This window comes from Falco biarmicus, chromosome 3, assembly GCF_023638135.1.
Source record: "Falco biarmicus isolate bFalBia1 chromosome 3, bFalBia1.pri, whole genome shotgun sequence".
Classification (NCBI taxonomy): domain Eukaryota; kingdom Metazoa; phylum Chordata; class Aves; order Falconiformes; family Falconidae; genus Falco; species Falco biarmicus.
The window spans coordinates 19,572,672-19,587,432 of record NC_079290.1 but is presented as its reverse complement, the minus strand read 5'-3'; the positions used below and the strand labels follow the sequence as shown (position 1 = coordinate 19,587,432).

General features: G+C 39.7%; 1 protein-coding gene across 1 annotated transcript in view; it reads right to left on the bottom strand.

Annotated features, from left to right (window-relative positions):
- SNTB1 (syntrophin beta 1) overlaps window positions 1–14,761 on the bottom strand; it is a 116,016-nt gene that overhangs the window by 56,963 nt on the left and 44,292 nt on the right. The window contains exon 2 of the mRNA XM_056332632.1: window positions 1,134–1,350. Coding sequence (XP_056188607.1) covers window positions 1,134–1,350 — 217 coding nt within the window. The remainder of the gene's footprint in view (window positions 1–1,133; window positions 1,351–14,761) is intronic.

Sequence of the window (14,761 nt, the reverse complement as noted above, 5' to 3'; positions counted from 1 at the left end):
AGACATAAATGAAAAAAAAGTGGCTGATAGCAATAACCATCTTGACTTAAAGTTGAGAAAGACTGCTAAGGTAATTGCTGTTTTACAGTTGCACTTCTGTAGTAGTCAGTTACCACTGACCATGGTGGTAACTAGTTGGCGAGATAAAGCGCAGAAGTAAAGCAATACTAAACAATAAAGCAGGGAGAGGAACCTTAAAAGAAGGTCAGACAAATATAAAAAAAAGAAAGAAGGAAAACTACAGAGATACTAATAAAGTTTCTGAATTACAGTGCAAGAGATTACAGGGGAGTCCATTCTCCCCAAACCCCCTTCTGCTCTCCCCTTTTTCTTATCCTTCTCTTCAAATGAAAATGTTAACTTTTATTTATGCCTATATGTAAGTGCCAAGAATCAAAGGCATTACACCGAGCTTCTGGGCAAGCCAGCACATTACAGAAAAACAAAAAGGCCGTTATTTGGATGGAAGAACCAGTCTGTATTACTGACTTGACTGGTCCCTTTTTTATTAGCAGCTGTTTGAGGAGGGATCAGAGAGTGTGCTGGTGTGGTGCAGCTGTTCCACATATGTTATAAATAAGGACTGGTAAAAGCTCATCCTATTTTTAACATTATGAAAAAGAAACGATAAGAAGTCACAGAAATTCCCCATTAATGCCTTGTAAGTGGAACTTTTCTCCTATTCTTGACTTTATTGCCCAGAACTGCATGGACAAAACAGCCCATTCTTAAAATAATATTCATTAAGTAAGAAAAAAAAATGCAATTTAGTGGAATTTGATTAAGCCAGCCTGGAATATGTAACGAATTAGTGTGTACAGTGTCTTTTCCTTCAAAAGCAGACACTTAATCATGATGAAAAGAAAACCCTAAGATTCTATTTCTTAATAAAAATGCTGAATTACTGCACTGAAGAGTTTCTCTACCACAACCCAAAAGCTGAACACAGCACCACCGTGACTCAGGCACCAGCACCCATGCTTCCCAAACCTGTGCCAGCTTGCCCCTCACTGCGTTGATGTGTTGGCCAGAGCACCATCACCAGCTCCTGCTCACCAACCCCAGTGCTGAAAAGGTCAACAAGAATTCAATGTGAAGGCAAAATCCCAGCCCCAGGCAATACCCCTGCTTACCTGTTTTCGGGGTCTGACACCGCCATGTTGCGTGTCACGTAGCACATCTTGAGTGGTATTGTCTTTTTGTCTCGGTGGATGGAGAGTGAAAGCTGTGACAGTGGGTCAGTGGAGGCGCAACCCAAGCGGGGAGATTCAGGGGGAGGTGTCTCCCACCCAATTTCTGAAACAGGGGAGCCTTTCTTCACATAGGGGGTTGCTTCTCTCATGTATTTCACTATAGAAAGGAGGGAAAAAAAAAAAAAAGAAAAAAAAAAAAGGAAAACAATAAATTAATGGATATTCAGTAGTTGCATCCCACATGAGTTTTTTGAACTGCTACCAATCCTCAGGGCTGTTTATTATTTATATTCATCCAGCATCACGACACTGAAGCAAATACAGAAGACTGAGATCTAACTGCTGCCAATCACAGTATGGTGCAATGAGTAAAACAAAGAGAACAGGCGAAATAAGAACTTATAGCTAGTGTAAGGCCAGAGCCATCCAACCTCTACAAGACAAACCTCACACAGGTATTCCTGTGTACGGAAGCCATGAGCTGGCTCAGGTATAGGGAAGCTTTTAAGAAAGACATTCAACCAAGTGACAGTGACTTTATTATTTCCCTAACTAAAATGTTCCAGTGATATTCCCAGTGCTGCAAACTCACATCTCACTTCTGGTTCACGCTTGTCAGTGTCCCGCCACTGATCTTGACAGCTATTTCTGCTAGCTGGGAAGCAGTTTTAGCTGATCTACTTGTGTGTGTATAGATATATATATATATGGATTAAATAGAAACCAATTCACCTCTTAGCCTTCTCTTGAGAAAATAAAATTGAACTTGAGCCTTTTGTGAGAGTGGAGGTATCAGATTAGATCTCTTCTCAGCCTCTTCCAATGCTTTTTTCCAATATGAATAAGGAAAAGTGAATGTAGGATTCCCAAATGATCTTAATGTATTAAAAAATCAGTATGTCCTTTACACTCATACTTTGTATTCCCCTCTTTATGGAGGCAAATATTGCAACATTTTCCCTGGTTTTGAGTTCTTTTGGCTGTTCAGGATCACTTTTGCTTTTGCTTTTCATGTGCTTAGCAAATCTGTCAGCCACAGTTGTTGTTCTTCACAAACCTGACAGAGCTCAACCAAGAAAAGAGCTCACATTTAAGCACCCTAGTTAAATGTATATGTCCAATGTACACAGCTGTGGCTGTCGAACTGGCTATGCCACTTGATTGTACCCATGACTCAAAAGTGACGATATGAACTGAAAGGGTAGGAACACTGATAAGTTATTTGGGACGTAATTAAAATCCTGTGAGAGAAGATTTCAAGGAGACTGTGCAGATCATTGTGTTAGCTCAACTGAAGAACCTGGGAAGACTGAATAACAGAAAGATGGGTAAGTTACAAAATGGCATTGTGGTGAAGGAGGTTACATTAGGGAAAGCAGACTGAAGTTTTTAAGTTCAAAGTGAAAGCAAGGGAAATATTCAGAGGAGTGGAGAACAACTATGTTTCTGTCAAAACCACAGAGAAGGTGAGTAATTTCAGTAGCACTATTTTCAAGGCACTTCATAACAGCTTTACCAAGAGAGATACCTGTGCAAAACTATAGAGTCCAGGCTCTGTGAGCATCTATTGCCATCTTTTCTCTAACACATTGGTATTACTTGCTCTCTCCTTGTTCAAAAATCTGTTAAATCTAATTTTAAGGACTTGTGTTTACGTATTTTACAAGATACTCCCCTGTGAGAAAGATTATTTGTGATTTATCAGAAATACTGTCCTACAAAACTGCTGTTTTGATCTCTTTGCCCCATACTATTCTGAGTAATTTTTTAAATTAATTTCTTCTCTGTCAGAAAAGAGCTGGCACGGGATTCTACCAGGCTTCCAGAAACTTTTTAAGGCAAAAGGTGTTTAGACTGACTTTTTGATCTTTTAGTAGACACCTACCCAGAGGCCATTATCTAGAAACCTGTGTCACCTAACACTCAGAAACAGTGTTCATCCTTGGGTACTTCATGAATTCCCTGATTTTCAAAGGTACTAAAAATAAGCTGGTTTAGTCAATGTCATCAGATACTGGTTTTAGCAGTTGGCATTTCGGTTTGGATGTATTCATAGCCTTTGGGAAACAGAGAGACTGAACACATACAGATGTGGTGAATCTATTCCTGTATACACTGCACGAGTATAACTGTGCCATTAACTTAAATGGGAGGAACAGCTGAAGCTGTAAAGATCATGTTCAACTGCAAACCAAATTTTGTTACCTTTAAAATTAGAGATTATCAATTAATGTGTTTAAAAAAATAATCCAGTCAGCTTTTGAATTCCGTTATAGTGACATGCTAGCAAATGTGATGCTAAATAAAGGCCCAGGTCTCAATAGTGTAGGTATTTCATCTGTGCTATTTTCATCCTTTTTCAGCTGCAGCTATATGCATTCGACCTGAGCATCTTTTAATTAAGGAGAGAGGGGCAGGAGGAGGAAGGAAGATGAAGTGAAAAACTTGGCTCTAAACAAACCTAAGCAGGAACACAAAATGTGAATTTAATTCCCCAGAGACGGGGACAAAAGAAAAAAGCCCTGCCTTCCGTGTGCCAAGAAGCCAAGTTTCTATGCGACGCACCGGTGAATTTGTGGCAGGCAGCTGCGCTGTTTCAGAAACTCCTGTGAAAGAGGAAGCAGGAGCAGGAGGACAGAGCAGAAACACAACGTTCTTTCCACAAACCGAGTCTCAAACACAGCAAAAGCCAAGAAAACTACCTTGAGGAAAAAGGTCTTATGAAAACTCCTGCCAACTTCTAAACTCCCAGACATCTAGTTTCTACTAACTCTCAGTAGGAGATGGTTGCTCAGCCCCAGAGACTTACAGGAATAAAGACCCATTAATATACTGGTAAACTGCTGAACACCATTTTCCTACAAAATTCTACAGGAGACTTAAAAAAAAAGTGCATATAATTTTTTCTGACAAAAAAAGTATTTCAATAGTTTTCTACTAATTAATTCCTTCTTCATACTAAATATAAGCATCTCTCCGGATTCATAGCTAAATCCTGCTGGTTTTACAATCCAGACTCTATGGCTCTTGCTTATTCAAATATGTTTCATATTTTAAAAGACCCCCAAATGGATACATATAAATGCACAAATGGAATATGGGAGTGAACAGGTGGCAGAACTTGGTCTGTTTATGTAATTTTTTTTTTATTTTTTAAATATCAGAGCTACTGTTTTCCATTTGTCCCATCAACATCTATAATTATATGTCCATAACCAAAGTCCACTTTATGAATTTAGCTGAAATAAGGCACACAATGTTCAGATGATTCATGTTTTATCAGCAATTATTTCCTATTTACCTCTAAACTCTGGATGCAAATACTGCACAACACTGTTTTATACCAATGCACAAGTAACCGTACTACACACACAGCAATTTTTGGTGACCCCAAACGTGTCTACATTTTGCAGTCTGTCCATTAACTGGTTCTTAATCCACATAGTAGAAAACAAGCTGATACCAGTACATACTATAGTCATATTCCTATTCCACACTGCACTGAGAATCTTGGATGTGGCAAAGTTAATGCATAACTGAAGTTATACAATCCACTTCCATCATCAAGTTTTAAAACCAGAAAAAATATGATACAGATTATTGGACATTAAAGTAATAATGTGGATAATATTCTGTTTTCAGACCATTACACTCAAGAACTAGATTCCCCTTCGGATACAGTAGCACAAATCCAGGTACAGACTGAAAAAGAAAGCAGCTATAGAGAACACTGTTTTTATGTACTGCCAATGAAACTACCTAATGGATTAAAACCCTCAAACATTTAATGAAATTAAATAAGGCATACAATTGTATAACAACTCTGAATTGTAACTATCCTATAGGTAAGTGTGTGTAATGTATATATATGCCTTCAGAATAGATAAATATGTCTAATATATATAAATATGCTACATTATTTAAGACCATGAGAATGTACTCTGCAAACACAGAAATCAACATGCAGGGGCTCAGCAAAAACTCTAATGGCTTCACTATTACAACTCAACTTACTTATAGACTGTCATTTCAGCCAAGAGTTGTCTAAACTCATCCATTTGATGCTATAGCTCAACCTCAGAGATCCTTATATTCAGTATTAATTAATGGCCCCTACCTTTTCGGTGCACCACTAATAAGAAACTGAGGTCAAGCAATTAAAATTCCAGTCTCCAGAGTGTCCCTCCCCACAAAGAGGAAGGGAAGTGGCAATCAAATGAATTAATCCACTGCTACACACTGAAATATTTTGTATTTATTTTTTGATCTGCAAGTCAGGCAATGTAGCTTCCAAAAAAGCATTTCATTAATATGCACTTCTGCCAAGTCCCAAGTCTCCACAATTAATCCTTTGTTACCGTTCACAGATGAGTTTTCTGGGGGGAAGAAGCAGGCTTTTAGGAAGAGAAATACTACAGACCAACTTGGTCAGGTTCTTGGCCAGATGCAGTTCTGAGGAACTGGGACTTTTCTGACACATTCAAACTGTTTCCCAGGAGGGAAGACAAAGACCACTGAAGAGAAGCCAGCACTCCCGAGCAAGGCTCTTTCATTACTATAGGAATGAGGACAGGATGTGTAGGTTTACAATATGAAATCAAAAGGAATCTGCCCAAAACTGCTCAAAGAAAGATGAACAAGGAATTCCCCTTTGCAGAGGAAAAGTACATGGTCTTCTCTTTATGCATTCTTGCTCTCCTAAGTACTTGGAGACAACTACCAAAGTACAAAACACCACCCCAAAACCTCAAGGCTACTTTCAAAGTGTGCACTAATGTTACTAATACCTATATCCCCAAAAAAGACAGGTTTTCTGAAGTTCCCATAAACCAATCTTTATCTGGACTAGTTTCTGCCAGGGTGAAAGTTGGCCCAGGGAAGAGGAACTAGACAAGTCCTCCATCATATTTAAGATGTTTTAAGACTGCATGTAGGGATCAACCTTTGGAGCCACTGAAGCCCATAAATTGAACATGATGAGATCAACTGCTTTTATCAGCTTATTCAGTATGAAGGGACTGTTTGACTTGTTTGTGCTGAAGTGAGTACACCAGACCATGTGTAAGAGTATTGCAGGCAGCATGGCATACAAAAACTTTTCTTGCAAAAGTGATTCTTGGTTAGTTTGAGAAGATCTGCTAATGCAGAACTAGAGGAGGCCCAAACTGCAGGTATGCAGTTCCCATCTGGAAAGCAGGAAACAGATGAAGATAAACATTTCTGAGGTTGTAGGCAGCACCACCACAAGTCTAAGTTAACAACTCAGAGAAATGCAACAGCTGCTGAAGTGATAACGTCCCAAGAAAAAAAAAGGAAGGTGGACAGTAGCAAAACCTAGAAGTAATCACTGTAGGTATGTGGCCTTCAGAAAGGCAGATCAGCCAAGTCAGTCAATCACTCTGCACAGTTGCGTTGTTTTGTTTCATGAAACATCAAAACACAAAATTTGCAGCCTAACGGTTTTAGTAAGGCACAAACAAAAATGCTCCCAATGGTTTCAAAGCTGGTTGTAACTGAAAGAAGTCTTGACATAAAATTTATAAACTGTGCACAAGCAATGCCAACATAAATGCAGTGTATTTTACACTACTGTCAATGGAACAGAGATTAAGAGAGCTGGAGAATGGTCTACCGTATTAAAATTAATTCAGTATCATGATAATAGAATTTGCCTCCTAGGTTTTATGTTAGAGATCAAATATTTACTAAACTCAAGCAAACTGCACACCCTACAGTGAAGACATGTACAGAAATGGGATGAGAATCTGCACAGCTGTTGGTGCCATCATCAAAACTAAGACCCAAATACTTGATGAAAGGAGTTTATGAATCAGATCATCTACAAAGATGTCACATGACCCTTTCAACAGCTTTAATATGGGCATAAACCAAAAACCAGACAACAATCCTTGTGAGTGTTTCCAGTCCATTTCCTACAGAAACACGTTACTACGTACAGACAAGTAACATCCATTAACATCCATCTCTTTTCCCCTGAAGTGATTTGAAATAGTAAACCTCTTGATCTGCCAAAAGCATCAGATCTCTACCTCTGGGAGATGATACAAATCAGTTAAAATAAACACCTTGTGAGAATACAAATACCCTTTATGCTCTGGCCATTTCTCATACTGTAGAAAGACTACCATGTTCTTCTGGTTTTTAAATTAATTCAGTTGAATTCAGCGTATGTTGCTTCATCCCTTAAAGAGACAGCCTGGGATCTAAACTGTAAGGGGCTATTTAAAAAATAATTTTTAAAATACATTCAATGTATGCACTTATTATATAGAAGACATGAATGAGTGTTTTGAAAGAGTAACTTCAGAAAGATCCAGGAGACAAACATGCTTTTAAGATAAAGTTTAACTGAAGGAACAGCCTTAGCAACCAGTGCCAAAAGGCTGCTGGTAAGCAACCAGGCTTCAAGTTCAAGCTTTCAGTGGACTACAAACAGGCTAGGTGAGAAAGACCAACAAACGCATTTTAAAAACATAAAGAATACTTTGCAGTGTTCCTTTAAATTAGCAGCTGCTTTAATAAAAAATATGGAACAATGTTAAGCAGTGCTGTAAGCATCATCACACGCTTACACACAAAAAATGAAGGCAGTTCCTCTTCAAAGCACCATGCAATCAGTAATTCTGCATGGTTAAGAGAACTTCTTTGTCAATGAGGTAAGAAGACTTGCAGCCCAGGCAGCAGACCAAGGGATCAGCACGTCCAGTCCCCCATCAAATGAGAGAAAATGGGAGAAAACAGTCTGCTCTCAGGAAGACATGCAAGGGTGCAGTCTGTGAAACCTCATGGCTGTGGTAACCTGAATAGGGCAGTGACCAGCCGCACTGTGTTATCTATAGAAGGTCTCAAAAAACATTACTTGCCACCAAAGATGTCTTAGAAATCATGAACACCTGTAGGAGGAGACTCAGTAGCCATTCTCGGCAAGAGCCACAGGCAGCCCCTGTGGATGCCTTCCCCTTCCCACCTGCACCAGGGACCTCCCTTTTCCACTCTGATTTCAGCATCTGTAGAGCTGGAGATTACAGTCCCGGGCCATCTTATGCTTCTGTGTAACACCAAAAATTCTTCAGAGAGTTACTTTTCCTCAGTTTCCTTTCCTCAGACTTTGCCTATGATGCAGGCTAATTCAGCCACTGATTCCTTAGGCCTGATGTTCCCCTTTTGTAAACACTTCTTCAACCCTTTCTGAGTTTCCTCAGTGCAAATGCTTCTAGAGCATGAAGGCTTTAAATGTTTTCTTGTCTTATGCAGCATATCAATTTTATCAACTGCAAAACCCAGTGAGTATTAATCCATTTTCATTCCTCCACAAAGCCACAGTTTTGTACTCGACATAGAGCATGCATAGGCAAAGCACACAACACACTCCCTCATATTAGCCAAACAGCCTGAAAGCTTCGCTTGCAGTCAGCATGTTCCACCCTCTTCTCCCTGATGTCACTGGGAGGGGGTCACTGCTAACCATCCCCTTTCAGCTCCTCTGTGAGTTATGTTACCAGGTTGTAATAATAAAGTCTGTGTTTGAGGCTGACAGCACGCATTCCCAAGGAAGCAGGACTAGTTCATGCTTCTGTTCAAAATAGATTAATGGAAACTAAACAGACACAAAATTGTGTCACATAGAATCACAATAAAAGCTGAGGCTGATCACTGGCCTGGTTCAAAGTTCTAAAGATATGACACTTGCCAGCACTTGAGCTGATGGAGTGATCAAAAGCAGTCACAGGTTGTTGGTAATCTAGTACACAAACATTTCAAACTGCTAAATTAATAATAAAGACAGACTTTACAGTTGACGTTGCTCAATACTTTCCATTACAATTTCCATTACTCATACCTACTGCACTGAATGTGTTACAATTTCCTTCAAGTGATGTAGTTCACTTTAAATTTCAAAGTTTCTGTTTCAATAAATTGGATGCATTCAGTTCTGGGTTTTGATGTCACTAATGATAAATGCATGAATTCTAGTGGCAAGATCCCATAAGTTATTCATCTGTCTTCCGAGAACTTTACACACTTCCCCAAAATAAATGCAGACATCTCTCTCTCTTCATAATCTGAAAAATGAATTGTAGCTTGCAAATAGCCTGTAAATCCCAGAAGTACAATGTTTGGTTAAAAAGGAGATGCTTACAGCTTGATTTAGAAGGAGACGCAGATGCTACCTTTAAGAGCTTTTACTGAAAAGAAACACTACTTAGTGGAGAACAGGGAGCTGTTACATTACACAGGTGTCCCCTAGCTAATAAACGAAAAATTGAAAAGGACTACTGTCAAAACCTGCAAGCAGTAGCTATACAACTTACTACATATTTATGTAAAATGTGACACAGCTCATTTGCTACATTGTTATGTGACACTATGAACTCTACAATTAGAACTACGCACATCTTTTATAATGGAAGTGGAAAACATCTGAAACGGGCAATTTGGTAGCTGAACACGGAAATTAGCAGTCACATTGTGAGAAAAAGCATTGTGAGACCTGTGAGTCACTCATTGATAATTAAACAGGGCTTCTGCTTGTCTCCATGGCAGAAGGCTTCATAAGTTAAAATATTTCAAAAAAAGTTTTAGTCACATGATATTAGTACTAGGTCGTCATACTCCTTGTAACTCTACTCAAAGTACAAGAGAAAAATGTGGCTTCACATAAGGCAGGGTCATGGAGCAAAATACATTTCTTCAGTGGACTTGCAGTACTCAGACTCCTAAGAACAACCTCCTACCCAGTATTGACACATATTATATTTTGAAATATTTTATCTAAATCTCAGGAGTAAGTTGATTCAGAATTTCTCATGTGCTGCTCATGCTTGTTGTTTCCCCCTCTCTGTTAGTATTTATAGATCCCTCTCCAATCACCACATGCTCAGATGGAATTCAAGGTGTCTGGCATCGCCAGCATGCTATAATTTTTCTATTTACATGAGTAATCTCAAGTGTCAGAACAAATATTTCAACCGCTAGTGATTATGTGAAAAATACATAAGGGCATTACGGTCTTAGAGCATGATGTTATTTCAGCAGTCACACAAATCATTAAGTAGTACAGGAGAGACTGAAAATGGCACTCACCGAGGGAAATTATTATGCTGTGTATGATTGTACCTGTTTTATGGATGGCTAAACTGACACTGGCAAGTTAAAATTCCTTCCTCAAAGTCAGGCAGGAAGTCAGTGACAGTTCTCAGCACTGAACTTAATTTTCTATCCCTTTATGACTTTTCATTTTTAGACAACCCAAAAAGATTGCAGCATCAGTGAAAACAGTATTCACAATGCCTACAGTCTTCTTACGGGAAGACCTTGAAGATTTCATGATTTATTTTGAAGAACAGGCCTGTAATCACTTGCAGAATTTCAAAGTGCACTGTTTCCATTCTTCACTGGACAACACCAAGAGCTTTGAAAACAAACAAACTCAGAGCAGTCACTCAGCTAAAAACCTGCCATATCTGCTGTGGCTGGGCTATCCATCAAAAGGCATCAGATCACCATACAAGTCCTTACTTTTGCAAATCCTTTAGTTTGCAACCTTATCAACAGGAGAGTCCAATGGCCATATCCTGAACACCCAAGTGCCAGTGATTATAAATACTTACATCTATATGGATACAGGTAGATAAATACAGACAGATAGATAGATGTAATATGAACACTACTGAAGTTCAGTGACTTGAACTGAAAATTCCTATGAAACCCCATCTGCCTATGTAACTCTGGAGGTCCCCAGATCAGTCACGGGGAACTGGGATGAGTCCTCGAATGAAGTGTGGCTCTACACCTACCTCCTTGCTGGTCTACAGGCTGGGAGAAATCCACTTGAAGCAGACAGATTGCTTGCTGAGGCACTGGAAGGGAGACAAGACCTCACATGATACCACCTCTCCTATTTCAAGTAGCGGAGGAAGCAGGACTGTATGTCCAGTAAGTAAGGGCAACTGGCAAATGCCAAAACGAGAAGGACAATGAAACATTAAACTGCATTCTTGTGCCTCTGTGCTTGGGCTTCCATTTGAATGGAGCCATTTTCTCCCAGGGATTAGTTTTCTCAAGGAATAAACTACCAAAACCCTAACAACAAACTACAACAATTGAAGAATAAGCATACCAGTCATTAGCACCAGCTAGAAGGTATTCAGAAAGCACCAGCACTTTAGAGCACAGGAAATTCTCAGAATAGCAGCACCCAAAGAGACCAGGACTGAAACCCAGCCACGCTGCCACAGGACCATAGCATCAGCTGCTTCCATTTGCAGCTCAAAGTCTCTTGCCAAGAGGAACAGCTCTTCCATTCTCATCCACGAGGAACTTTAGTTACTGCATCTTAAAAAATGCCAATGAATCCTGATGGAATACGGTCCACCTGGAACTCCAGTGCATAATGCAATTTGGAGGTAAAAAGAAAGATTTTTCTTTTATTTTTTTATTCTTTTTGGCAGGTTTGTGTTTTGTAAATAGCATCATTTAAATCTATTCTGCAGACAGGATCTTAGAAATGAATTAGAGAACACAGGGAACAAGGGAAGCAGTAAAAATCCTCATAAAAATCCTGAATTCAGAAACTGAATTTTTTTCCGTGAAACAGTTTTGTGGGGTGCTCTGGAAAATACATTCTCATTCAAATTCATCTCTTTCTCTACAAACAAAATAGACTTTGAATTGACATTTTGATTAAAAATGTCTTTTAAGATCAAACTCTTTTTCTAATATACATTGCATGGAGCGTCCCCCAGCATCCATTCTGTCAGATGGAAAATTTATATAGCTATGATTCTATTACGTTTCTTGCAGTGGACTGGGCATTTAATCAATGAGACCAAAGAGCATCTAAATAGGGTTAGGCTTCAAATTCCTTTCAGTGAGAAGTTAAATCCCCATTAGCTTTGAGCCATAAGCCCCCGTGGGTTTAGCATGCAGCTTAAAAGATAACTCTGTGAGGGGTCACGGCTCTTTACTGTAGTACAGAAAGCCTATTTCACAGATCACCCTGCAATAATAATGTAAATATAATCCTGTTTCAGTGGACACTTTATCCTTCCAGAAAACAAGCAATGTTTTCTGTCCCAGAAAAAAATCACATTAATCTTCAATTTAAGGGCAAAGTAATTCCCTGCTTCATTCAAGCCCTATTACAGAGCATTACTGCGACTCACCCAGTACCATGCCGATGCTGGGGCCAGCACGGTCGCCCCACCTCTTTGTAGGACAAGACAGACACAAGTTGCTCTCAGCAGCTGCTGAACAGCAAGTGCAGTTGACTCGGCACATCAAAACACATTTTCTCACTATGCCAAATGCCAGTTTTGACTGTTCCACACTAGGTCAAAGCCAGGTTAAAATAGTACAACCTATTGTTTTTCAGAGTCTGCAAACTGCCTGCCAAGTACTTTTTGGTCAACTAGTAGGGGAGGTTGATAAGAGAGGCTGCAAAAGAAACTGGCAATTCCCAGCTGAGCTTCAAAGGGCTGTAATGAAATGCAAGTCCAGTTCAAATCATCACAGAGAAAACAATTTGTTTAATCGGTGAGAAGAATGCTAATTTGTTTGTACGTCAAATTTATTTGCCATTTGGACTACTGGAGCACTTACCAGGATTAGAGAAGAACCGGGGCATGACAGCCTCAGATGCTGTGCAAACACAGAACAAAAAGCTGGTGCCCTCCCAAAGAGCTTAGTGATCAAGTACAAGTTAAGAGACAATAGGGACATGACATGAAAATAAGCAAGCAGAAAAGCCTACGGAAAAAATCATGCATGTATCTCCCCATGTTGTTACAGTTGTATTGTATTCCCCTGTAAGAGAGACAGCAGTAGCAGGTGCTGTTTGTAAAAACACCACAAAAACATGAGGAAGAAAAGGAAATATGAGTAGGGTGATACAGTTGCTAGGACGCGTTTGCAATTAATAGTGGCAAGAATTATCCTTGTGTTGTTATCACTGCTGCTTCCCATGTAGGGATTACATCAAGACTTAAATTTTCAGCACCACCTCAGGCATAAAAGGTTTTTGCACTGGAGTTATTGCTTGAATTCTGCTGATAGATACAGAGATAGGTAGATATAGACAGGTATAGATATAAAAGCATTTGTCTGAAGCAAGGACAAGTCAAGCAACTGGGAGCACCCCACTTCCCTAGAGGTCTGTCCTGTAAGTCCTGAGAATAATTCTGTTGCAAAATTACATTTGAGCTCACCAGGTGAAGGCAGGCTGAAAGCAAAGGATGGTGTATATGCATGCTTGCCGTTAGCATAACTGGTTTTCTTTATGCTCCAGTGTTCGATTATCTTTGGAAAGAGGAGCTGAAAGCACTGCTTTCCCATCCAGATCATCTATGCTTTTACAGAGGCTTGGGGATACACAACAGGGATAGCTATCTGCTTGAGGCTTGTTTGCTTTATTTGGTTCAAGGGCAGGTCTCTCTCACTACTTGCAGAGAGCACAATCAGATGGTATCAGTGCTAGTTCTTTTGGGGGGGGGGGGCGGGTGTTGTTTTTCATTTTTTAACAGCAGTACTGATGGGCACAGCAAAAAAAAAAAAAAATAATCAAGAACAATTTCTGCCTCAAAGAGATTCTGATTTCAGGGTCACTTAGAACTTCTGCTCAACTCACTGGGTTCATCTTCAATGGGAATTAGCTCAGGTCCAATGGTCAAAGCTGATGATGTGAATAGTCTATAAAGAGGGAAAGAGTGGGAAGTGTGAGGAAAACTAACCCTAGCAGGTAGCTGCATGAGTAGCTTGTTGAGTTCCAGTTCACCAAGAGATATCCCAAATGGAACCACTGGAAAAAAAAAAAATTTACTTCAGCTGTACAGGACCAGCACAGATCACAAACATCACCCTATGACCCCACAGTCAGGGTGACTCTTCTCCCATCTTGCACTCCAAAGGCCATCAGAATATTATCAACATGTCTCTGAAGAGATCACTCGCCTAAGTAAGCTGACCTTTGGGCTTACTGCCATCGTAGGTTTGTGCTCCAGTTTTTAAAGGACAACTTTGAAACTCTAGATTTCAGCAAATGTCAGAAACTAATAAAAAAATTCAATATTTATACCGTGCTCATCTCCAACCCTTTAAAGACCACTTCTGCAGTTGCCCTCCTTGCAGAGGCCGTAAGAAGTAAAGTTGATGGCAGATCGAGAGCCTAAAGCAAAACTTTTGAGGAAGCCTAACACCAATCTGCCTGTTCAGTTATTGCATTTAAGAGAAGAAGGTGGGGACCTGGGAGAGGATTTTAAGCTAGCCGATAGCAGAGGTATGCCTGTGATATTTACGCCTCTTCTACCATAGAAGTGTCAGACCCTTACTCCCTGGGTGGGTAAATAATGGCCCACTAGTTACCAGAAGTTAGGAGCTTAGAATATTGGAGTGCTGGATACACTTTTTGTTTAACCAAGGGTTATTCTGTAACTCTCTCATTAAATGCATGACAGATCAGAGAGTGTACAAGCCTATTAACTGCAAATAGGGCAGACAACTTTAAGAGTATGTGTCAGTAAATAGAGTCACTTCAGCTCCCTCAGGACTGT